The 17,195-nt window shown below is 42.5% G+C and overlaps 2 protein-coding genes and 1 non-coding gene across 7 annotated transcripts in view; all 3 read left to right on the forward strand.

Annotated features, from left to right (window-relative positions):
* The window catches only part of ppp1r13bb (protein phosphatase 1, regulatory subunit 13Bb), a 28,186-nt gene extending 23,026 nt beyond the window's left edge, over positions 1 to 5,160 (forward strand). For all 4 annotated transcript variants that reach the window (XM_085771822.1, XM_085771824.1, XM_085771823.1 and 1 more), the window contains 6 exons: positions 119 to 903; positions 999 to 1,136; positions 1,803 to 1,936; positions 2,051 to 2,217; positions 2,384 to 2,583; positions 2,846 to 5,160. In XM_085771822.1, the coding sequence (XP_085627948.1) occupies positions 119 to 903; positions 999 to 1,136; positions 1,803 to 1,936; positions 2,051 to 2,217; positions 2,384 to 2,583; positions 2,846 to 2,887 (1,466 nt within the window). In that variant the 3' untranslated portion in view covers positions 2,888 to 5,160. The remainder of the gene's footprint in view (positions 1 to 118; positions 904 to 998; positions 1,137 to 1,802; positions 1,937 to 2,050; positions 2,218 to 2,383; positions 2,584 to 2,845) is intronic.
* Positions 5,161 to 5,628: 468 nt separating this feature from the next.
* zc3h14 (zinc finger CCCH-type containing 14) lies at positions 5,629 to 12,059 on the forward strand. Of its 2 annotated transcripts, none has more exons than XM_085770608.1 (17): positions 5,629 to 5,761; positions 6,083 to 6,125; positions 6,231 to 6,345; positions 6,444 to 6,484; positions 6,578 to 6,749; positions 6,870 to 7,191; positions 7,306 to 7,469; positions 8,450 to 8,550; positions 8,651 to 8,806; positions 9,614 to 9,691; positions 9,812 to 9,968; positions 10,124 to 10,329; positions 10,884 to 11,010; positions 11,117 to 11,256; positions 11,366 to 11,448; positions 11,543 to 11,649; positions 11,854 to 12,059. In XM_085770608.1, the coding sequence occupies exons 1-17, from the start codon at positions 5,726 to 5,728 to the stop codon at positions 11,855 to 11,857; spliced, it is 2,052 nt and encodes a 683-aa protein (XP_085626734.1). In that variant the 5' UTR covers positions 5,629 to 5,725; the 3' UTR covers positions 11,858 to 12,059. The 2 variants fall into 2 exon arrangements, with proteins under 2 accessions (XP_085626734.1, XP_085626736.1); XM_085770610.1 differs by having other exon boundaries at positions 7,309 to 7,469.
* Positions 12,060 to 13,975: 1,916 nt separating this feature from the next.
* On the forward strand, positions 13,976 to 14,274 carry LOC146961792 (signal recognition particle RNA). The gene has a single exon (XR_015035302.1).
* The last annotated feature ends 2,921 nt before the right edge of the window (positions 14,275 to 17,195 follow it).

Below are 17,195 nucleotides of genomic sequence, written 5' to 3' on the forward strand. Positions count from 1 at the left end.
ATGTGACATATGAAACTCCCTGACTAATTAATTGAAAAAATGTGAATGAATTATTACCAAAAAATGTGATTGACTGCAGCCCTAATGTTTGAACTCCACTCTCTCTCCTTGTCTGCAGTATATGGGAAGCCAGTTCTCCCCTCCAGCTCGACACCCCCCTCGCCTCTGCCTTTTGTCCAGGCAGGAGGGGCCTTCCCGCTGCTCCAAAGCCATCCCGGTGGCGAGGACACTCTGGACGGAGAGTTTGACGTTCACGACGGCTTCCAGCACCTGGAGCCCTCGGCGCCTCCTCCCAGTGTGGAGAACATCCCGCGACCCCTCAGCCCTACTAAGCTAACGCCCATGGTACACTCCCCGCTGCGCTACCAAAGCGACGCCGATCTCGAGGTGCTGCGTAAAAAGCTGGCCAACGCCCCGAGACCCCTCAAGAAGCGCAGCTCCATCACGGAACCGGAGGGCCCCAGCGGACCCAACATCCAGAAACTGCTCTACCAGAGATTCAACACTCTAGCAGGAGGCATCGAGGGAAACGGAGTCGGCGGATCAGGAGGTGGCAACGGCGCAGGCAGCGGAACGCCGTTCTATCAGCCGGCGACTCCCCCCGGATACCTGGGAGGAGACTCTGCGGCCGATACAGACAATGGCAACCTCCTCGCCGAGACGCCACTACCGCCGCCACCCGGGCCAGAGGAGCTGGGCTCTGAGGCTCCGCCTGCATCGACCGACGCCAACGACAACGAGCCGCTGCCTTCGCCACCAGAAGGGATGGGCGACGCCGCCGAAGCAGAGGGACCAGAGGACGACAATAACAACAACGTGGGAAGTTCTGAGGCGTCGCTGCCCAGCCCCGTGCTGGAGGTCACCACGCCGGAGGAGAGCGGCACCGCAGTCTCACAACCACTGGTGAGAGACACAGACTCACTGTTTTATTGCATTTGAGTTGTTAATTTTTGATTTGATAAATTCTTAACTCATGATTCGTCTTTCCGCTGTTACAGGAGAAACGCACAAATCTGAAGAAGCCGAACTCCGAACGCACTGGTCACGGGTTCAGAGTGAAGTTCAACCCTCTGGCCCTCCTACTGGACGCCTCCTTGGAAGGGGAGTTTGATCTCGTCCAGAGGATCATCTATGAGGTATGCTGCGTTTTCTTATGAATCCACTGGTTCCCCTTTTCCACCAATCTGGTTCCAGTGCTGGTTCGGAGCCAGTGCCTGACTTAGCACTGGTTCTTTGCTTTTTTGCTTTTTTACTGAAAAGCAAAGAGAGAGTGTCGTCATCTTGCGCCGCCAGCCCGAACGGAAAATCCAGCCAGCTAGAGAGCATGTTTCATAAATAAACCAACTAAGAAGGCAGAATGAAAGAAGGAAAATGGTTTAGATCTACACCTCATCGCTCCATGCTCCTGAAATACTCCCAGTCGTCCCAGTACGTTAGACGTTTTTTTTTGTCCTCGGAGGCCAGCGTCACTTTGCCGACGAGAGGGGTGAGTGCGAGTGCTGCAAACTAGAATCTGAACGCTAGATATCATGGTTTTACCACCATGTTACACACTGGACCTTTAAGAATCAAAGTGTCTTTGATATTTACCTCTCTCCTCAACGTAGTCGCCGTTCGTGGCTCTGACTTGGGTCCTTGCTTGTGTAAAAGCAAACTGATCCTTTGGAGGCACCAGGCTGGAACCAGTTAAGCACCAGCACCAAACTAGCATCAGGTTCTTTTCGGTGGAAAAGGGATAGGATGGATTGTGTTTGCATTTTTGCATGTTGGATAAGAGCTTATCGTTTCTTCTTTTTTTGCAGGTGGAGAATCCAAGCACTCCCAACGACGAGGGCATCACACCCCTGCACAACGCCGTGTGTGCGGGGCATCATCACATAGTCAAGTTCCTGTTGGATTTCGGTGTGAACGTCAATGCTGCTGACAGTGACGGATGGTGAGTCCAAGGTCTCCAATAACAAGAGAGCTGAGTGGCGACGATGACGATTGAGTTTGATTTTCCGCAATCTGTTTCTTGTGTTTAATTTCCTGCCGGTGTTTCTGTGAACAGGACTCCGCTTCACTGTGCCGCCTCCTGTAACAGCGTTCATCTCTGCAAGCTGTTGGTCGAGTCCGGAGCCGCCATCTTTGCAAGCACCATTAGTGATGTGGAGACGGCTGCTGATAAGTGTGAAGAAATGGAAGAGGGCTATATCCAGTGCTCCCAGTTTCTATATGGTGAGAAACAACCCACCAGTCGGTCCAAATGTAACTCTACAAGAAATAGTTCACCTAAAGATGCCTCTGCTCTTTCAGACAATAACATCTTTGACATTTGTATTAAAAAATCTGTCTATCAATAAAGTGGTAATACTGACAGTTTGTTGTGGACTCTTGTGTTCAGGTGTTCAGGAGAAGTTGGGTGTCATGAACAAGGGGACGGTGTACGCTCTGTGGAATTACGAAGCCCAGAACCAGGACGAGTTGTCGTTCGGCGAGGGCGACGCCGTCACCATCCTGCGACGACAGGACGACAGTGAAACAGAGTGGTGGTGGGCGCGACTCGAAGACAACGAGGGCTACGTGCCCCGCAACCTGCTAGGGGTAATGACAAAATAACGCCATTTGTCACACTAATCTGGTTTCTCTCTGCCCAACTGAACTGGATATGAGGCACGACGTATCTGTTGTCATTTAAGCCGTACCATTATTAATCAGGATCAACACATTGCAACACGGGAACTGGATGAATGAACAGAAAAGTGAAAAATTTTGACAAATTATCGATTAGTAATATTTATAAAGTAGAGTTGAAAAAATATTGATAACATGAGTAATAGTTCTCCTCTTTCTGTTTCCTGTGCAGCTCTATCCCAGGATCAAGCCTCGTCAGCGCTCCCTGGCATAGTGTCTCACTCCGCTGACCTCTGGCTAACAGCTGGACTAGTGACAAAACCAAGAGCAGAGAACAAAGGAGCCTGGTGCTCCGTCTTCTCCCCGTGGCCATAACCTCTCCCGGCCTTGTGCTTCTTACAAAATCCTTTTTCTCTGAAGCAGTGGGCACTGAACTGTGACACACATATTTACATCTGCATCTCTTAAACCACTCCAACAAACCCCCCACCCCCTCACCACCACTACACACGTACACGTACAAATGAACATGCATACAAAAAACACGCAAAAAACACACACACACACACACACCTACACCTGTCAACCTATTGCTCTGTCATTATCCCAACTTGATTTTACCCCAATTCAGTGTCAGCTCTGTATCAGACATCGACTTAAAGAATAAAACACTAATCCTTGTCTCAGTATTTCTTGCAGTATTCACACTTCTTCAGCCATCTCTGTCTCCCTAATGAGATCTGTGGTGGTACTGGTTTACATGACATGTGCTGACTGGAAAATCATCTTTAAGGGTGAGATGGTGGAGAGTTTTTTTTTTTTTTTTACAGCGAAATGTAAATGAATTATTGGATATTAAGTGTTAAGTTAAAACCAATTGGATCCCCTTGCACGAAGAGACACTAAAACACACAAAAATGTGCTTAGTGTTTGATTTTACTGTAGTCTAACCACCAAAGATAAATCTAGATTGGACTATTTGATGTCAGTTACTCCCTAAGATCTTTCAGGACTGTTGAGGTGTGTGATAATCAATTGATCAGCTGCTATCGGTAATGATAAACAGCTGCTAGGAGTTGATTTAAAGTCTATATTCGTGTGGAGAAGAGAAATGATGCTGTAAAACCTCAGTATTAAACATCCAGTGTATTAGAGCAAAGATGAACATGCATTGACAGCTCACAAATTGTCATTAATCGCATTTCCTGAACGTTAAGATGCATTTGTTTAACCAGTGTCATCTGTCTGGCATCTGGATTCAGGACTATTATCAGACAATTATGTTGTTGTTTTTTCCTGTAACATGAGATTTCAAGATGTATCTCACTGTTTGAATGAACAGTCCAAATATTTATGTGGCGTTTACATTTTTGGTAATCTGGTTATTCTTGGAGGGGAACAACTGTATTTTGCTTTACCAAAAAAAAGTTGCCAAAATGATCAGTAACTTGAAGTATTTCAGAAATTACTGTCTGTGTAGTAATTTGACCCATTGAGTTTGATCACATATGAAATTATAGTTTTGCATTTTGCATTGCAGAAGCAGGCATGAATCAGTTCCACCGAAACAGAAAGATGTTAGTTCATTATAATATTGTCAGGTCAGATTTTTTTAAAATAAAGAATCAACTCATTCATTGTAGCGATTTATGTTAAGTCTCGTCTCACCTTAACTATCCATTGTCTGTTTGTTTGTTTTATTATTATTATTTCTGGCACCTGGTAAGATTTTTCCCATTCTTGTGATTAAACTTGACACCATGGAAACATCACCTTAAAGCAGTATCTCCTCATGAAATTGAAAGTGTACAAGTATTAAATGAAATCCAGACATTGCAACTTGAAAACACTTGAGTCATCAACAAGACCATTCTACTAACCATGTTCACCCCACTAGACAAAGTTCATTTTTTATCTATTTAATGACCTTTGTTTTGTTTTTTTTCCTTGTAGCTGCTACTGTAAGTGAGGCTTTGGGCGTCTAACTGCAGTTATTGTTATTCTCTGGCAGTGACAAACTCCACTTGAAACACTAAATCTCAGGACCAACATGGTGCTGCTGACACTGTTTCACCATACTTCAGTTTTTCATACTTTATTTGAGCAGCGAACCAAACAAATACACACAAAAGAACAATATCAGTCATGGGTATAAATTATTGATAGATGAAGAGACAGTTATTTGTGTCTGAAATTAATGTTCAGATTCAGACTTCAAAAATTAGCTCCAGACAATCCTGAATTTGCCCCATTCTCTTCCTCCAGTTGCCCCCATTTCAGGTAAACACAAATCCAGGAACACTAATACACGTGTCGTCTGTCACATTATTGAACATCTAGAGTCTATCAACTTGTTATGAACCTTGAGTGACTGAGTGTTATGCCAAGTGTGCTAGAGGCTTTATGATGGCTTACAACTGTACATAGTGTGAGGAGATGTGTTATATGTCTGTTTGCTGTATGGACAAGTGGGCTTTCTGTATAAACGCTGTACTCACACAATAAAATTCTGTAAATGTGAACAATAAAACAGAAGCTCTGGCATGAGGAATGTCTTTCAGTTTCATATCAGCCTTACAATTGCAGTCATGTTTAAATATTAGAGTCCACAGGGTGGCAGTGTGACTCTTTTCTGTAATAACTTCACATCAAAACAGCACTGTACCTGAATTAATCCAGGAATTACTAAGAAACTGCTGTTACTGGGGGATTTTGAGCTTTTAATGCAAATAAACAGATGAATATATATAAAAACAAAGGGACTTAAAAATGTTTGTTTAACTACTTATAGCCTACATCAAGTGGTCCTAAGATAAAATAATAATAAGTTAAGAGGAGTGAAATAATTCACGGAGTTAAGTAAATTAATCAATAAATAAGTTGTTGTTGTTGTTTTTTTCCAATAAATAAGGTAGTTGTGTTGCGTGTGAGTGAATCAAATAATTTAAATACAGACAGGCGGACTTTGGGGCGGACGGAATAATGTCCCTCCTCAGCCGCCGTCGTAAGTCACGTGATTCTACGTCATTCTCGTCCCTGGCGGCTACTAGCGGTGAAGCTGAAGAAACAGTTGTTTGTTTTATGAGCCACTGGCTTGAATAAAACCTCAAACATGGAAATTGGGACGGAAATCAGCAAGAAAATAAGAGTGAGTAACAATCCCGTGGGCTGAGAACGAGTGGTTTAATCCGGGTTTAAGGGTAAACGTTACTTTACCACAGAGAGTTGTAGCTAACAGTCTGTAGCTACGTTAGCAGCGGAATGGTAGCGAGGTTTTTATTTACAAGGCCGAGGAGCGGATCGGTGCATCACTTGAAAAGTTACCAGTCAACTGCTGGCCCTGTTCGGCAGGACGTGAACGAAACCCCTGTAACGTCAGACTACGTAGCTAATGACGAAGTAAAAAAAAAAAAAAACCTTGAATATCAGATGTAAGTTAGTGTTAAACGGCTCTGTTGGTTTGTTGCAGGCTGCCATCAAGGGCAAGCTCCAGGAGCTCGGCGCATATATTGGTAAGTGAATATAATGTTTCATGATCTTGTTATGAGGTTATCTTGGTTGCATAGTTTATGGTTACTGAATGGCTGGCTGTGCTTCCCCCTTCCTCATCTATTTAGACGAAGAGCTCCCTGACTACATTATGGTGATGGTGGCAAACAAGAAAACCTCTCAACAGATGGCTGATGATCTCTCACTTTTCCTTGGAAACAACACCATCAAGTTCACAGCCTGGTATGATCACCGTAATGTTACATTTTCCTGACTGAGAACCTGCTCTTCTTGTACCAAACAGTTCAAATGCGGTTAATAAACTTGTTGATTTCCTGTAGGCTACAAGGTGTCCTGGAGAAGCTACGAACTGTTGCAGTTGGTAAGTCTCTGTGGGATGCATCAACACTTTCTGCTCTTTGCATGCAGCTAGACACTCACTCTTTAACTTGTCTTGTCTGTATGGTTGTTACAGAGCCTGCATCTCTCAGAAATCAGCTGGGGTCTGACAGCGGTACTGTAGGTGGGAAGAACCGATCATCTGCGAGCGACGACAGCAGGACAGAGGAGCTGAAGGTGTTGACGGTGTCCAGCTCTCACTTTGACAGGACTGAAGCGCGTGTGTCGAGTTCTGCACATGAAAGCAGGTGCGTAAAAATGTGGATGTGCCTTTTTACTGGTTGTGTTTTTATTTTTCATCCTCAGCATCATGCCAGATCCTGCAAATAAAGTATATGTGTGTGTTTTTTTGTGTGACATGTCATCAGGAGGGCGAGCCTAGAGAAGAGTTCTTCCCGTCTTACTTCCACCGTCAAACCCCTGATGGAGCCGTTTCCCTCGGAGGCGGTTATCGACATCAAACCAGAGATGGATGACGACTTCATCGCTGAGGATCCTGTAGAGATTGGCAGCAGCCACGGCCGAACGCGCAGCGCGGCGAGTAGGCCCACGGCTGAAATCTACAGAGCGGGTCACAGCAAATTCACATCAGTCAGCTCCGTGGAGACGTGTCGGCCCACAGAAGGTTCCTCTCACAGCCGGCAGCAGGACGGCAGGAGCAGTAGAGCGTCCAGAGCCGGATCCAGTAAGGTGCTGTGACTCAGAGTTGCTCGCTCTTTTCACAGCAGGATAATAATAAAGCACATGTTTCAACCTCTAAAGGATTAAACACTAATTATCTTTGCTGCGTCTTGTGTTGTTCAGCAGGAGGAGTTGTCACGGAAGCGTAAGGCGCCGGTAGCGAGTTCAGTGGTGCGAGTGAACCGAGCGGCGGACGAGGACAGCGACGATGTGGAGGAGGAAGATTCAAACTATGGAGGAAGAGGACTGTCCAGTAGAGTGTCCCTGCCCTCTAAACCAGAACGCAAGTCAGTCTAACACAGTGGTTCCCAACCTTTTTTGGCTTGTGACCCCATTTTGACATCACAAATTTCTGGCGATCATGTGCAGTCACGTTATCGCGGCCATCGATCAAGATGCGCCAGCTCAGATATTTCTATATGCTGCATTTTATTTGAACTCTATTTATATTCGAGAAAGTGAAAAGATAGAATACAGTTGTTTAAGATTGTGTGTCGTGTTTTTAATCATAATTTTCAAAAGAATAATAATTAGTTTAAAAAATAGGCGACCCCCATTTGAATTCCAGGCGACCCCACATGGGGTCCCGACCCCAAGGTTGAAAAACTAACAGCTCGTATGTCATTTTTTAAGGTTTGCATTGTGTAATTAGAGTTCAAATCAGGATCTGTCAATAACCAAAATGATGTGGCACATATGATTTGTGCTTGACATTTGACTTCAGTTGGAATCAATGTGTGGAAATTATGTTATTTTACTGCAGTAGTTTTGATACGAGAACTTTCACCAACACTGGGTAAGGAATGAAAAAAGACAAGTTGGCACCGCCGGCCCATCATCTGTTTTTCGTCGGCCTGTTTTCTTGAAGTGTTTATTTCAGAAGGGAAGAGGAGAAACCCGGGCAGTTCACATTCTTTGCTGGGCCTGCTGTGTTATTCTTGATCAATACTGAGGTCTTGATGATGTGGTCTCCTTTCAAGTGGTTGAACGAGTTGTGCTGCTTTGTGGCACAGATGCAAGCCTTGTTTGCTCTTGTTCCTGTTCAACATCATTCCCCCTAAACCCAAAATACTTTCCAAATAATGGAGGGTGATCTGTTTTGTTTTAGCTCCTCGCCCTCCGCTCTAGATATTTTAACTTTTGTTCTGCCTGGTAGACACCCACGTTGTAACTTTTCTACTCTGAACTGCAGCTGCCTCACAGTTTAAATAGTGATTAATCAGGATTAATATTTGATTATTTGTGCTGCTGTGCTGTTCTGTTTCAGACCTACACTCCCCCCAGCCAAGCAAGCCAACAGGAATCTGATACTCAAGGCCATCTCCGAGGCTCAAGACTCGATCACTAAAACCACAGCCTACCCCACAAGTATGTTTACGTGGAATCACGAACACTCTGTACTCGATGCCAGTCTCGATCTCGGCTGTCGTTAACACTTTTCTTACGCTGACCTTTTCCCTCCCCACAGTACCACAGAGGCAGACTGTTCCTGTGGCGCCTCGTACTCGCCTGGCTAGCAGCGAGGAGATGACGGCGGCCATCCAGCTGGTCCAGGAACACCTCCACAGTCTGGCCCCCAGGGTGCAGGCCTACACCTCGGCAGACCTACCTCCTTCAAGAGCTGGTGTGTGAAGAGTAGAAATACTGGAGCGCCTTTTTTACTCAGCCCTGCCATCAAAAAGCCAGAATCACATTTATAGTACAGTACATATGTATAAGAAATCTCATAGGTTTTTAATGCATGCATTATTCAAGTTTGACTAAACTGATTAATTCAACATTTCATGTTAATTTACATCCAAAGTTTCAAGATTTCAACATGTTTATTGTCACACAGATGTACAAGCACATGCATTGTGAAAAACTTAGATTGGGGGGTGCTCCACATAATATAATATACACATAAATAAAAACAGTAAATAAATAACAATACTAAAACCTATCTAAAAGGTTTGGTAACACTTTACAATAGGGGTCCCTTAATTAATGTTAGTTAGCACATTATTAAGCATTAATATATTAACTAATGTATAATTAATGCTGAGTAATGCATACATAATGATAACTAATTACATGATTATGCTTAATAATTTATGAACTAACTTTGAGTAGTAAACATTAATTAACTGCTTATTAATAGGCTACATTATTTAATGTGTTTCCTAATGCTAAGTAATACATAGTAATGATTGTTAATATATCTGTAAACAGTTAATTAATGCTTAATAATGTACTAACTAACGTTAATTAAGGGACCCTTATTGTAAAGTGTTACCAAAGGTTTTTAAAAAAGTTTAAAGAATCCAGATCAGCTTACAAGGCCACAACGAAAAGTTGAGTTGAGTAACATTGTGATTGTTTTTGTGGTTTTTAAATCAAATATTACATAGTGAGGAGGAATTCAACCTGGTCTTGTGTTTTCTCCTCTCAGCTCCAGTGAGATCTTTAGCCTCTAGACTTCAGTTGGACTTGGCAGAGAGAAATGATAGAAGAGAGCAGAGTGACTATGGTGAGTATCTACACATATTTACTACAACGAAGAGCATTTAAATGTTGTAGCTGGTAGGTGAACATCCCAGTGGGCGTCTTATGGATTGTATTAAGTGATGCGTTTGTGCTGTACCTGCAGGTGTCGAGGTGGCCGCAGGCAGCGAGGCCAAGACGTTTGACACCCGCTCCTTCATCATGAGTCGACCTCAGCTGGAGGAATCTCAGACCAGAGCTCAGCAGCATCTTCAGGTCAAAGGAGCAGTCCAGTCTGCTTTAGCACGCACTGTCCAGTCCAGGTAAACACACACACACACACACACAGTATGCTCCCAAATGTGTCTATTCATATAAAAATATTTTTGCTGTTGCCGATGTTTGTGAATGCTGATTTCTTTTGTTGTTGTTTGATTTTGTCCTTCTCTCCTCTGTGGATTTCTGTCTCTCTCACCAGTAAGGAGAGGGGCGACTCTGCCAGCCCCAAGTTCATCGTGACGTTAGACGGGGTACCGAGCCCGCTGGGGAACCTCGCAGACGGCGAAATGGAGCTGGATGACGTGAGGCCGCCCACAAAGCTCACCGAGGCGACCGTCCACGTCAACAGGGAGCCCAAAGTCAGCATCCTTCAGAGGCTACAGGGAGTGGTTACATCCTCAGACGGTGTGTGTGGTATTTCAGTATGATACTTTATCAAAGGGCATTTCCAGTCGTAATCCATGTTTACCTAAGATATCAGGTCACCTATGATCAGTTCATTTCATACCATCTATTCTCCCGTTTATATTAGACGTTTATAATAGTTTTTGTTCAAGAATCTATTGTTTTTTCCGTGTTTATTAATGGACTCCGGACTCATTTTCAAATTGTTCTGTGGTCGCAAGTAACGTCCTTTTGACCATCATGTAAAATTTTAAATTTGCTTTATAATTAAATTAAATCAAAATTTGGACTTACAGCAGCTTCCGCATTGTTCCTTTCGGTTCAGAGAACACAACAGTAGAGGGACTCTGAGGCGTTTGTTCTCTGTAAGTGTGTAAGTCCGAATTTTGATTTAATTTAATTGTAAAGCAAATTTTAAAAGAGGACGTTACTGATATCTGAGGTAAACATTGATTTTGACTGGAAATGTCCTTTAATACCAATAAGTAGCAATTTTCAAAACGGTTACAAAGGTTCGAGTCCCACCTCCTTACATTCTGTCCTGTTTTTGATAGATGATGTGGTGATGATGGATGAGGACGTGCCTTTAAAGAAACAGAAAGTTATGGAGCGCTGCAAGTTCTGGCCGGTTTGTAAAAGCGGAGACGAGTGTGTGTACCATCACCCTACAACACAATGCAAGTGAGTAATGTTGTCAATAAACCCAGAAATAGCAGTGGAGTATTTTTATTGCTTCGCACCCAATAAAAATTCTTCATGATTTTCTTTTGTCTCGTTTTCTCCGAAGGACGTTTCCCAACTGCAAGTTTGGGGATAAATGCCTTTTCATTCATCCTAACTGTAAATACGACGCCAGGTGCACGAAGCCAGACTGTCCCTTCACTCATGTCAGCCGCAGAGGCACGGTCGCTCCTCCACCCAAGCCAGGTGCTCTCACTCCCAGTGTAACACCATCGAGTATCATTATAAGATCATTATTTTATCAGTCTGTCAGTTTCTAAGTCTGCATGTCTAACCGGATTCATCATGTTCACAGCGGCGCAGCCAGTGCAGACCGCCAGTGTGTGTCGCTTCTTCCCAGAGTGCAAAAAGATGGACTGCCCCTTTTACCATCCGAAGGTGAAACATCACGTGGAGCTTTGATGACATTATTGTCTTTTAATGCGTATAGGATTTGGTGTTAAGACTTGAACGTCTCTCCTCTCACCCACAGCCGTGTCGCTTTGCGGCGAAGTGTAAACGACCCGGATGCACCTTCTATCACCCAACCACGTCCGTGCCTCCGAGACACGCCCTGAAGTGGACGAAAACGCAGAGCAGGTGAGCAGACGGGGACGATGCAATGTGAAATTTCCAAAATTAATATAATGTATTTAATGTTTTACCCAATGAAAGGTTAAAAAAATGAAAACAAAGCTGTAATACAGTATATGTAAAGTCTTCATTTTGGTTGAGCATTTACATCATATTTGTAAAATTATACTAATTAAAATACCAACACATTTCTGTCTTTCTCTCTCACAGCTAAGGGACTGACGGGAGCCCCGAGGTCAGCATGTGAAGCTGTGGAAGATGTTCTGGATTTGTGTCCGAAGAATTTTCAGTCATAGGTTTATCTGTTGTTTTGTTTTATTGTTCCGACTGATTTTTAAGAAACGTGTTTTTGTAAGAAGAACAGTCAGGTTTTTGCTGAAACTCTGCAAACATTAAATACCCCACAGTGAACTTTACATTTATCTCTTCTCTTCATTTGTCTACTGGTCTTTTGCAGTGTGGTTTATGGCTGTGTTCACCACTGAGGGATGATCTTTTATCTTTTCTTTGTTTCTTCCTTTTTTCCCCCCCAAGCTGTGGCCATGTCAGTGAGGATAGTTGTTGGCTGTTTACTGGAGCTTTTGTTCTCTATTCAAGGATAAGCTCAGGTATGGATCACATGCAGTAGCACAGCAGATGAAGCACAACACATTAAAAACTGAATTTTCCTGGTAACTTTGCTGATGTTAACCAGATGGTGCTGCACTGATAAAAACCCATTCATGAATAAACTGTATGTGACCTCACCTACAAAAATCATGTTTTGCATCTACATTACATCCATATACGGTTTGTTTTCTCGATTATGAGCCTTAAACGCTGCAGTTGTATATTGTGACTGTGTCATTCTACAAAAATATGAAAATAAAATCACGTATGAACAACTGCTCAAATATAGAAAATGTCCCAAATGTGTTTTTTCACACCCACTTATTACATATAACACCAGGACGACCATATAGCGACTAATTTGTGTTTGTGTGTGTGTTTAATGCCAAATTCAATGTGTAAAAGTGTAATCCATCTGGCTACTAGGTGGGATTGCTGTGAAAACAAGATAGCAGTTCAGCCCCTGGTCCCGACCCTGGCAGCCATTTTTGCTATTTTAGAGGTGAGCTGTTAGATAGCACATGGCACAAGTCCTATGATTTTATCATTTACATTTGTCAGGTAGATTAAGTATTCTTGTTTTGCTAATTTCCTTGTCAACTTCAGGGCCCTGTCCTTCTTTGATATACTATTTTACTGCTGTCCTTTTTTATAATCAGTGTTTATGTCGAGGCCCTGTAGTTTGCATCTGGTCTGGGTAGGAGCTGGTTCTATTGTGAGGAGTGTTGACATGCAGTAGGCGTTGCTCTAAGGTTTCTCCCTTTCCCCTGTCTGCTTACATCACAGTTGGCATGTATGTAAAGAAGTTTTGTGTGCAAACTGCTTTCAGTTAAGTTAAACAAGCCACTTGTAATTTACGGTGTCAACTATACAGGAGGCAGAGCAGGCTGTTCTTTCTCTGCCTCAAAATGTAAAACTTTTCACTGTTTACACCACAGTTTGCATTTGTCTTCCCCTCTTCCATCTCCTGACAGTACTTTAACCACTTCAAATTCAATTCAGATTCAAACCAGCAGCACTGTTTGATTTGAGTTTATGCACAAACATAGGTACAGCCATCTGGATTATCACTGTAATATAAACTCAAATTTCTTTCAATCTTCTCATTATTACAAGACAAACAACACTAACATTTTCTGTCAGTAATAAGTTAATATTAAATTAAATCTAGCCTTTGGATTGTATATTGTTCTAAATTTTCAGACTTGTTCTAGAGTCTCATAGCTGCTTCATTTACATTAAGTCACACGAACTGTCAACTAAACTCATTTTATTATGAGGCTTTAATCAGTCATGTAAGTGATTTAAGATGAAATGGGCCTCTTTTTTTCAATGAACTTTATTGAAAAGGGTTGTACATACAAACAATACAGTACACAGAACAGCAGACAGGTGCTCCAATATATGTGTATAATCAAAAATAATAAATAAATCACAGTAAATTAAGGTTATTATTAATAATGCCAGTAAACATAAAAAAGTAGGGAGGAAAATACATACATTAATAAATAAAATGACAGGGAAGGGGAAGAAAAACAAAACAAAACAGCAACAAAAACAAACAAATAAATGTAAATACACTATTCTTCTTTGAAAAACCTCTCGTATAAGATGAAATGAGCCTCATGCTGCTTTATCAGTTATATTTTCCGTCATTGCCGCCTACTCCGTGGTGACGTCACGGCGGTCAGCCTCAAAGCCCCTCTGAGTGAGTGAGTTTGTCGCCGGGTGCGGTGGCGCGCGCCTGTAATCCCCGCTACCGGGAGGCTGAGGCTGGCGGATCGTTTGAGCTCAGGAGCTCTGAGCTGCAGCGGACTATGCCGATCGGGTGTCCGCGCTAAGTTCGGTATCGATATGGTGCTCCTGGGGGAGCCCGGGACCACCAGGTCGTCTAAGGAGGGGTGCACCGGTCCAGGTCGGAAACGGAGCAGGTCAAAGCCCCCGTGCCGCTCAGTAGTGGGATCGCGCCCGTGAATAGACGCTGCAGCGCAGCCTGAGTAACACAGCGGGACTCAGTCTTTTATCACACTCACCGACACTACACCGTCACTACACACACTCACACACTCTAACTTCACTCAACACTGCAGCTTCACCGCTCATTCTTTAACCTCCTGCTCCATCAACACCTGCACAAAGCCGCTGCTCCACACCGCCTCCACCCGGAGGAAGGCCGCTACTACACCGACCACTTCTCACCACGACCTGCAGGTGGCGCTGATTTTAAATTTAAACCTGCATATAAACTACTGTCACTGCTGTTAAAATAATACTCTATACAGGCACTTTAGGGTGTTATGCTTAAATGTTGATATTTAATTCGACCTACACATGGTACTGTGAACATAACATTTCCAGAGCTGATACTCAGTGCTACATATGGATCAGCTGTCTGGTGTGTGTTCACATTCAATTCTCATCTATCATACATACAGTATTTAGTTTATATTATGTTTGAAAAGATTCACTCAAGTAATACTCAGCAGTACAAATGTTGCTAAATGTGATAATTTGCTGATGTCGCAACTCTGCATCAGCGACGACTACTTTTGCCCATGTGTAACATAAGACTGACGATTTACTCGTCCTTCCCTAGAATAGAGATGTGACTAAAAGTGTCAGTTCCCGGCAGCTAATGTCATCACACAGTTTAAATCCTGATATGATTTGAGGATCAGCGTAAACGTCATGAATGATGATATAATTATAGACAATAATGGGTCATTCAAGGCCTACAATCATGGATTTTCCCAGACGCCTCATGTCTAAAGTGATGTAACATGCAGGCAACACAACATTTTTGAATTACTTGAGTGGCTTTGAAATTTAAATGTGATTGAAATGACTTCCATTCGCAGAACGTACCTCAGGCTATCTGTCTAAACCAAAAAATGAAACTCAGTAAGGGTGGAAATTTACCACCATGTTGTTTCCCAGATTCACAGGTGACATTTATGGTCAACCACAGACAACACTGGTGACAATATAATGCCCATTATTTTAGCTTCAGTTCCTGTAATGTCCAAATATTGGTGAGGGAGCGTTTTTTAAAGTAAACTCTCACTTATTCTGTATCCGAGGGTGGACGCTGTTTTTGTTTCATGCTGATATCTGAGGTCTGGAGGAGGAAACAAAAGTCAACTTCCCACCAACTGGACTTTACACATTGGCTACAATGACTCATGAATGGCCTTTGGTTTGAGATGAATATTTATTTATGTTCAGCACAACTGAACCCACAGCACACGTGTCGGCGCTGTTATGCTTTTACGGTCAACAGCATCTACACGATTCTTCACTTTCTCTCAGTAATTTGGTGCTTATTAGAAACCCTCCCACAGACATTTCCAAGGAAGAGAACACAAGAGAGGCCATCTCTCAGTCTGCTATCTAAGTAAATGGCCCTTCAAGGGTTTTTCCAAGCAAGTGAGGCCTGAAGAAGAAGTGTCACTGCTGTTGACAGCGCAGGTTAAAATGAATGTAAACTGCAACTTGTCAACTGTCACTTTTACTGAGCTCTATTTCAATTGATAAGCTGCTATCAAGCCTTTCACTGCCTCTGGGAAATCAACAGAGCAGCGGATGCATGACAAGTTCTCCAACATTAACAACCATACAGATCTAGATATACAGTAGATGTATAGATTGGTCTTTTATACTATCATATAGATTGTTTTTCAGCTGCCATAGAAGCGTCTCCTGAAACACCAATGGCTGGATTAGGGTTAGGCGTAAAAACTACTTTAGGTTAAGGGAAAGATCATGATTTCAGTTGATGTAAGTGGTTCCTCAACATTTTATGATCTTTGTTTACTTGGTAATGACGTGGTTGATTTTGGAGAAGGGTTGCGTTTTATTGACCTAACCATCCGCCCCCACCTTCTCCTTAGCTGGACAACAGATAACTACGTCATAGTAACCTGTCCTGGAAATGTTTTTTTGTTTTGTTGGTTTGTTTTTTAAGAATCAGAATCAATATTCGCTTTATTGCTTAACACATTTTTACATACGAGGGATTTTTTGGGTGTTTTTGTTGCATAACAGTTAACATATCAGGAAGACACAAATATGAACAAAAGCAGTAAGATCATGGGTAAAAAAAACAAAACAAAAACAGTTTAAATCTGTTTTGATAATTGATAGATAATTCATATTATGTCAAAACAAACAGAAATCTTTAGGTATTTTTGAAATCGGCTGAAACTCCAAATAGAGGAGTATCTGACCCTTACAACATTTCTAGCACTTTAAGGTCATTGAAAGCTCAGAGATAAACTCAGTAACAGAAACAGCACCACATTAAGCCAAAGCCGGACCCTTGTTTTTTTCCCCCTTCTAATTCCCACACTCTATATTTGTACTGTACTGTGTCTGTGTCCTGGTTAAAAGAGAATTTGACTAATCAGCTTTCCTCTTCGTTCTCTCTTTTCTTTTTACACGTTCAACTCTTTTGGACGGCGTTAAATGCCAAGTATTAGAAATGTCTGCCCTTGCCCAAGCTCTTCAAAATTCCTGTGATGGTAGAACATGTTTTTGTGTGGGAGGACTGTTCTGCCAAGCAAAGCTGTTTTGGTCCTTATTCTTTCTTTTTTTTTTTTCTTCTCACAAGAAAATCTAGTTCTCACACCACCAAATGCTACCTTGTGATGGGGGCAAACAAGAAATAATACGCAAGTAAAGGCCACAGCAGCTTTAGAGCTGTCGCCACTTGATTCTTCTGTGGATTTTGCTGCAATTTTTAGCAACAGTATACGACAAAAACACACACTCACACACAAAAAATTCTTTGTTAGTCCCTTAAGACATGGTTTGACTACAGAAAATTTTATTTATTTTCCCATACATCTCCCCCTCACCACCTACCAAATTTAACCTCCTCAAAATGTCCATTTTCAAGAAGCCTCGTCACAGACTCATTTAGAGTAAAAGACAATTTTGGGGAG

This window comes from Trachurus japonicus, chromosome 24 (assembly GCF_045865225.1).
Source record: "Trachurus japonicus isolate A0001 chromosome 24, Traja_1.0".
In the NCBI taxonomy this organism is placed as follows: domain Eukaryota; kingdom Metazoa; phylum Chordata; class Actinopteri; order Carangiformes; family Carangidae; genus Trachurus; species Trachurus japonicus.

What these genes read in the sequence shown, in the direction of transcription:
- zc3h14 (XM_085770608.1), top strand. Translation starts at nt 5,726, where the DNA reads ATGGAAATTGGGACGGAAATCAGCAAGAAAATAAGA. An exon ending in CCAGAGCCGGATCCAGTAAG is followed by an intron (nt 7,192 to 7,305) that starts GTGCTGTGACTC and finishes TGTGTTGTTCAG; the next exon opens with CAGGAGGAGTTGTCACGGAA. An exon ending in AGTGGTTACATCCTCAGACG is followed by an intron (nt 10,330 to 10,883) that starts GTGTGTGTGGTA and finishes TGTTTTTGATAG; the next exon opens with ATGATGTGGTGATGATGGAT.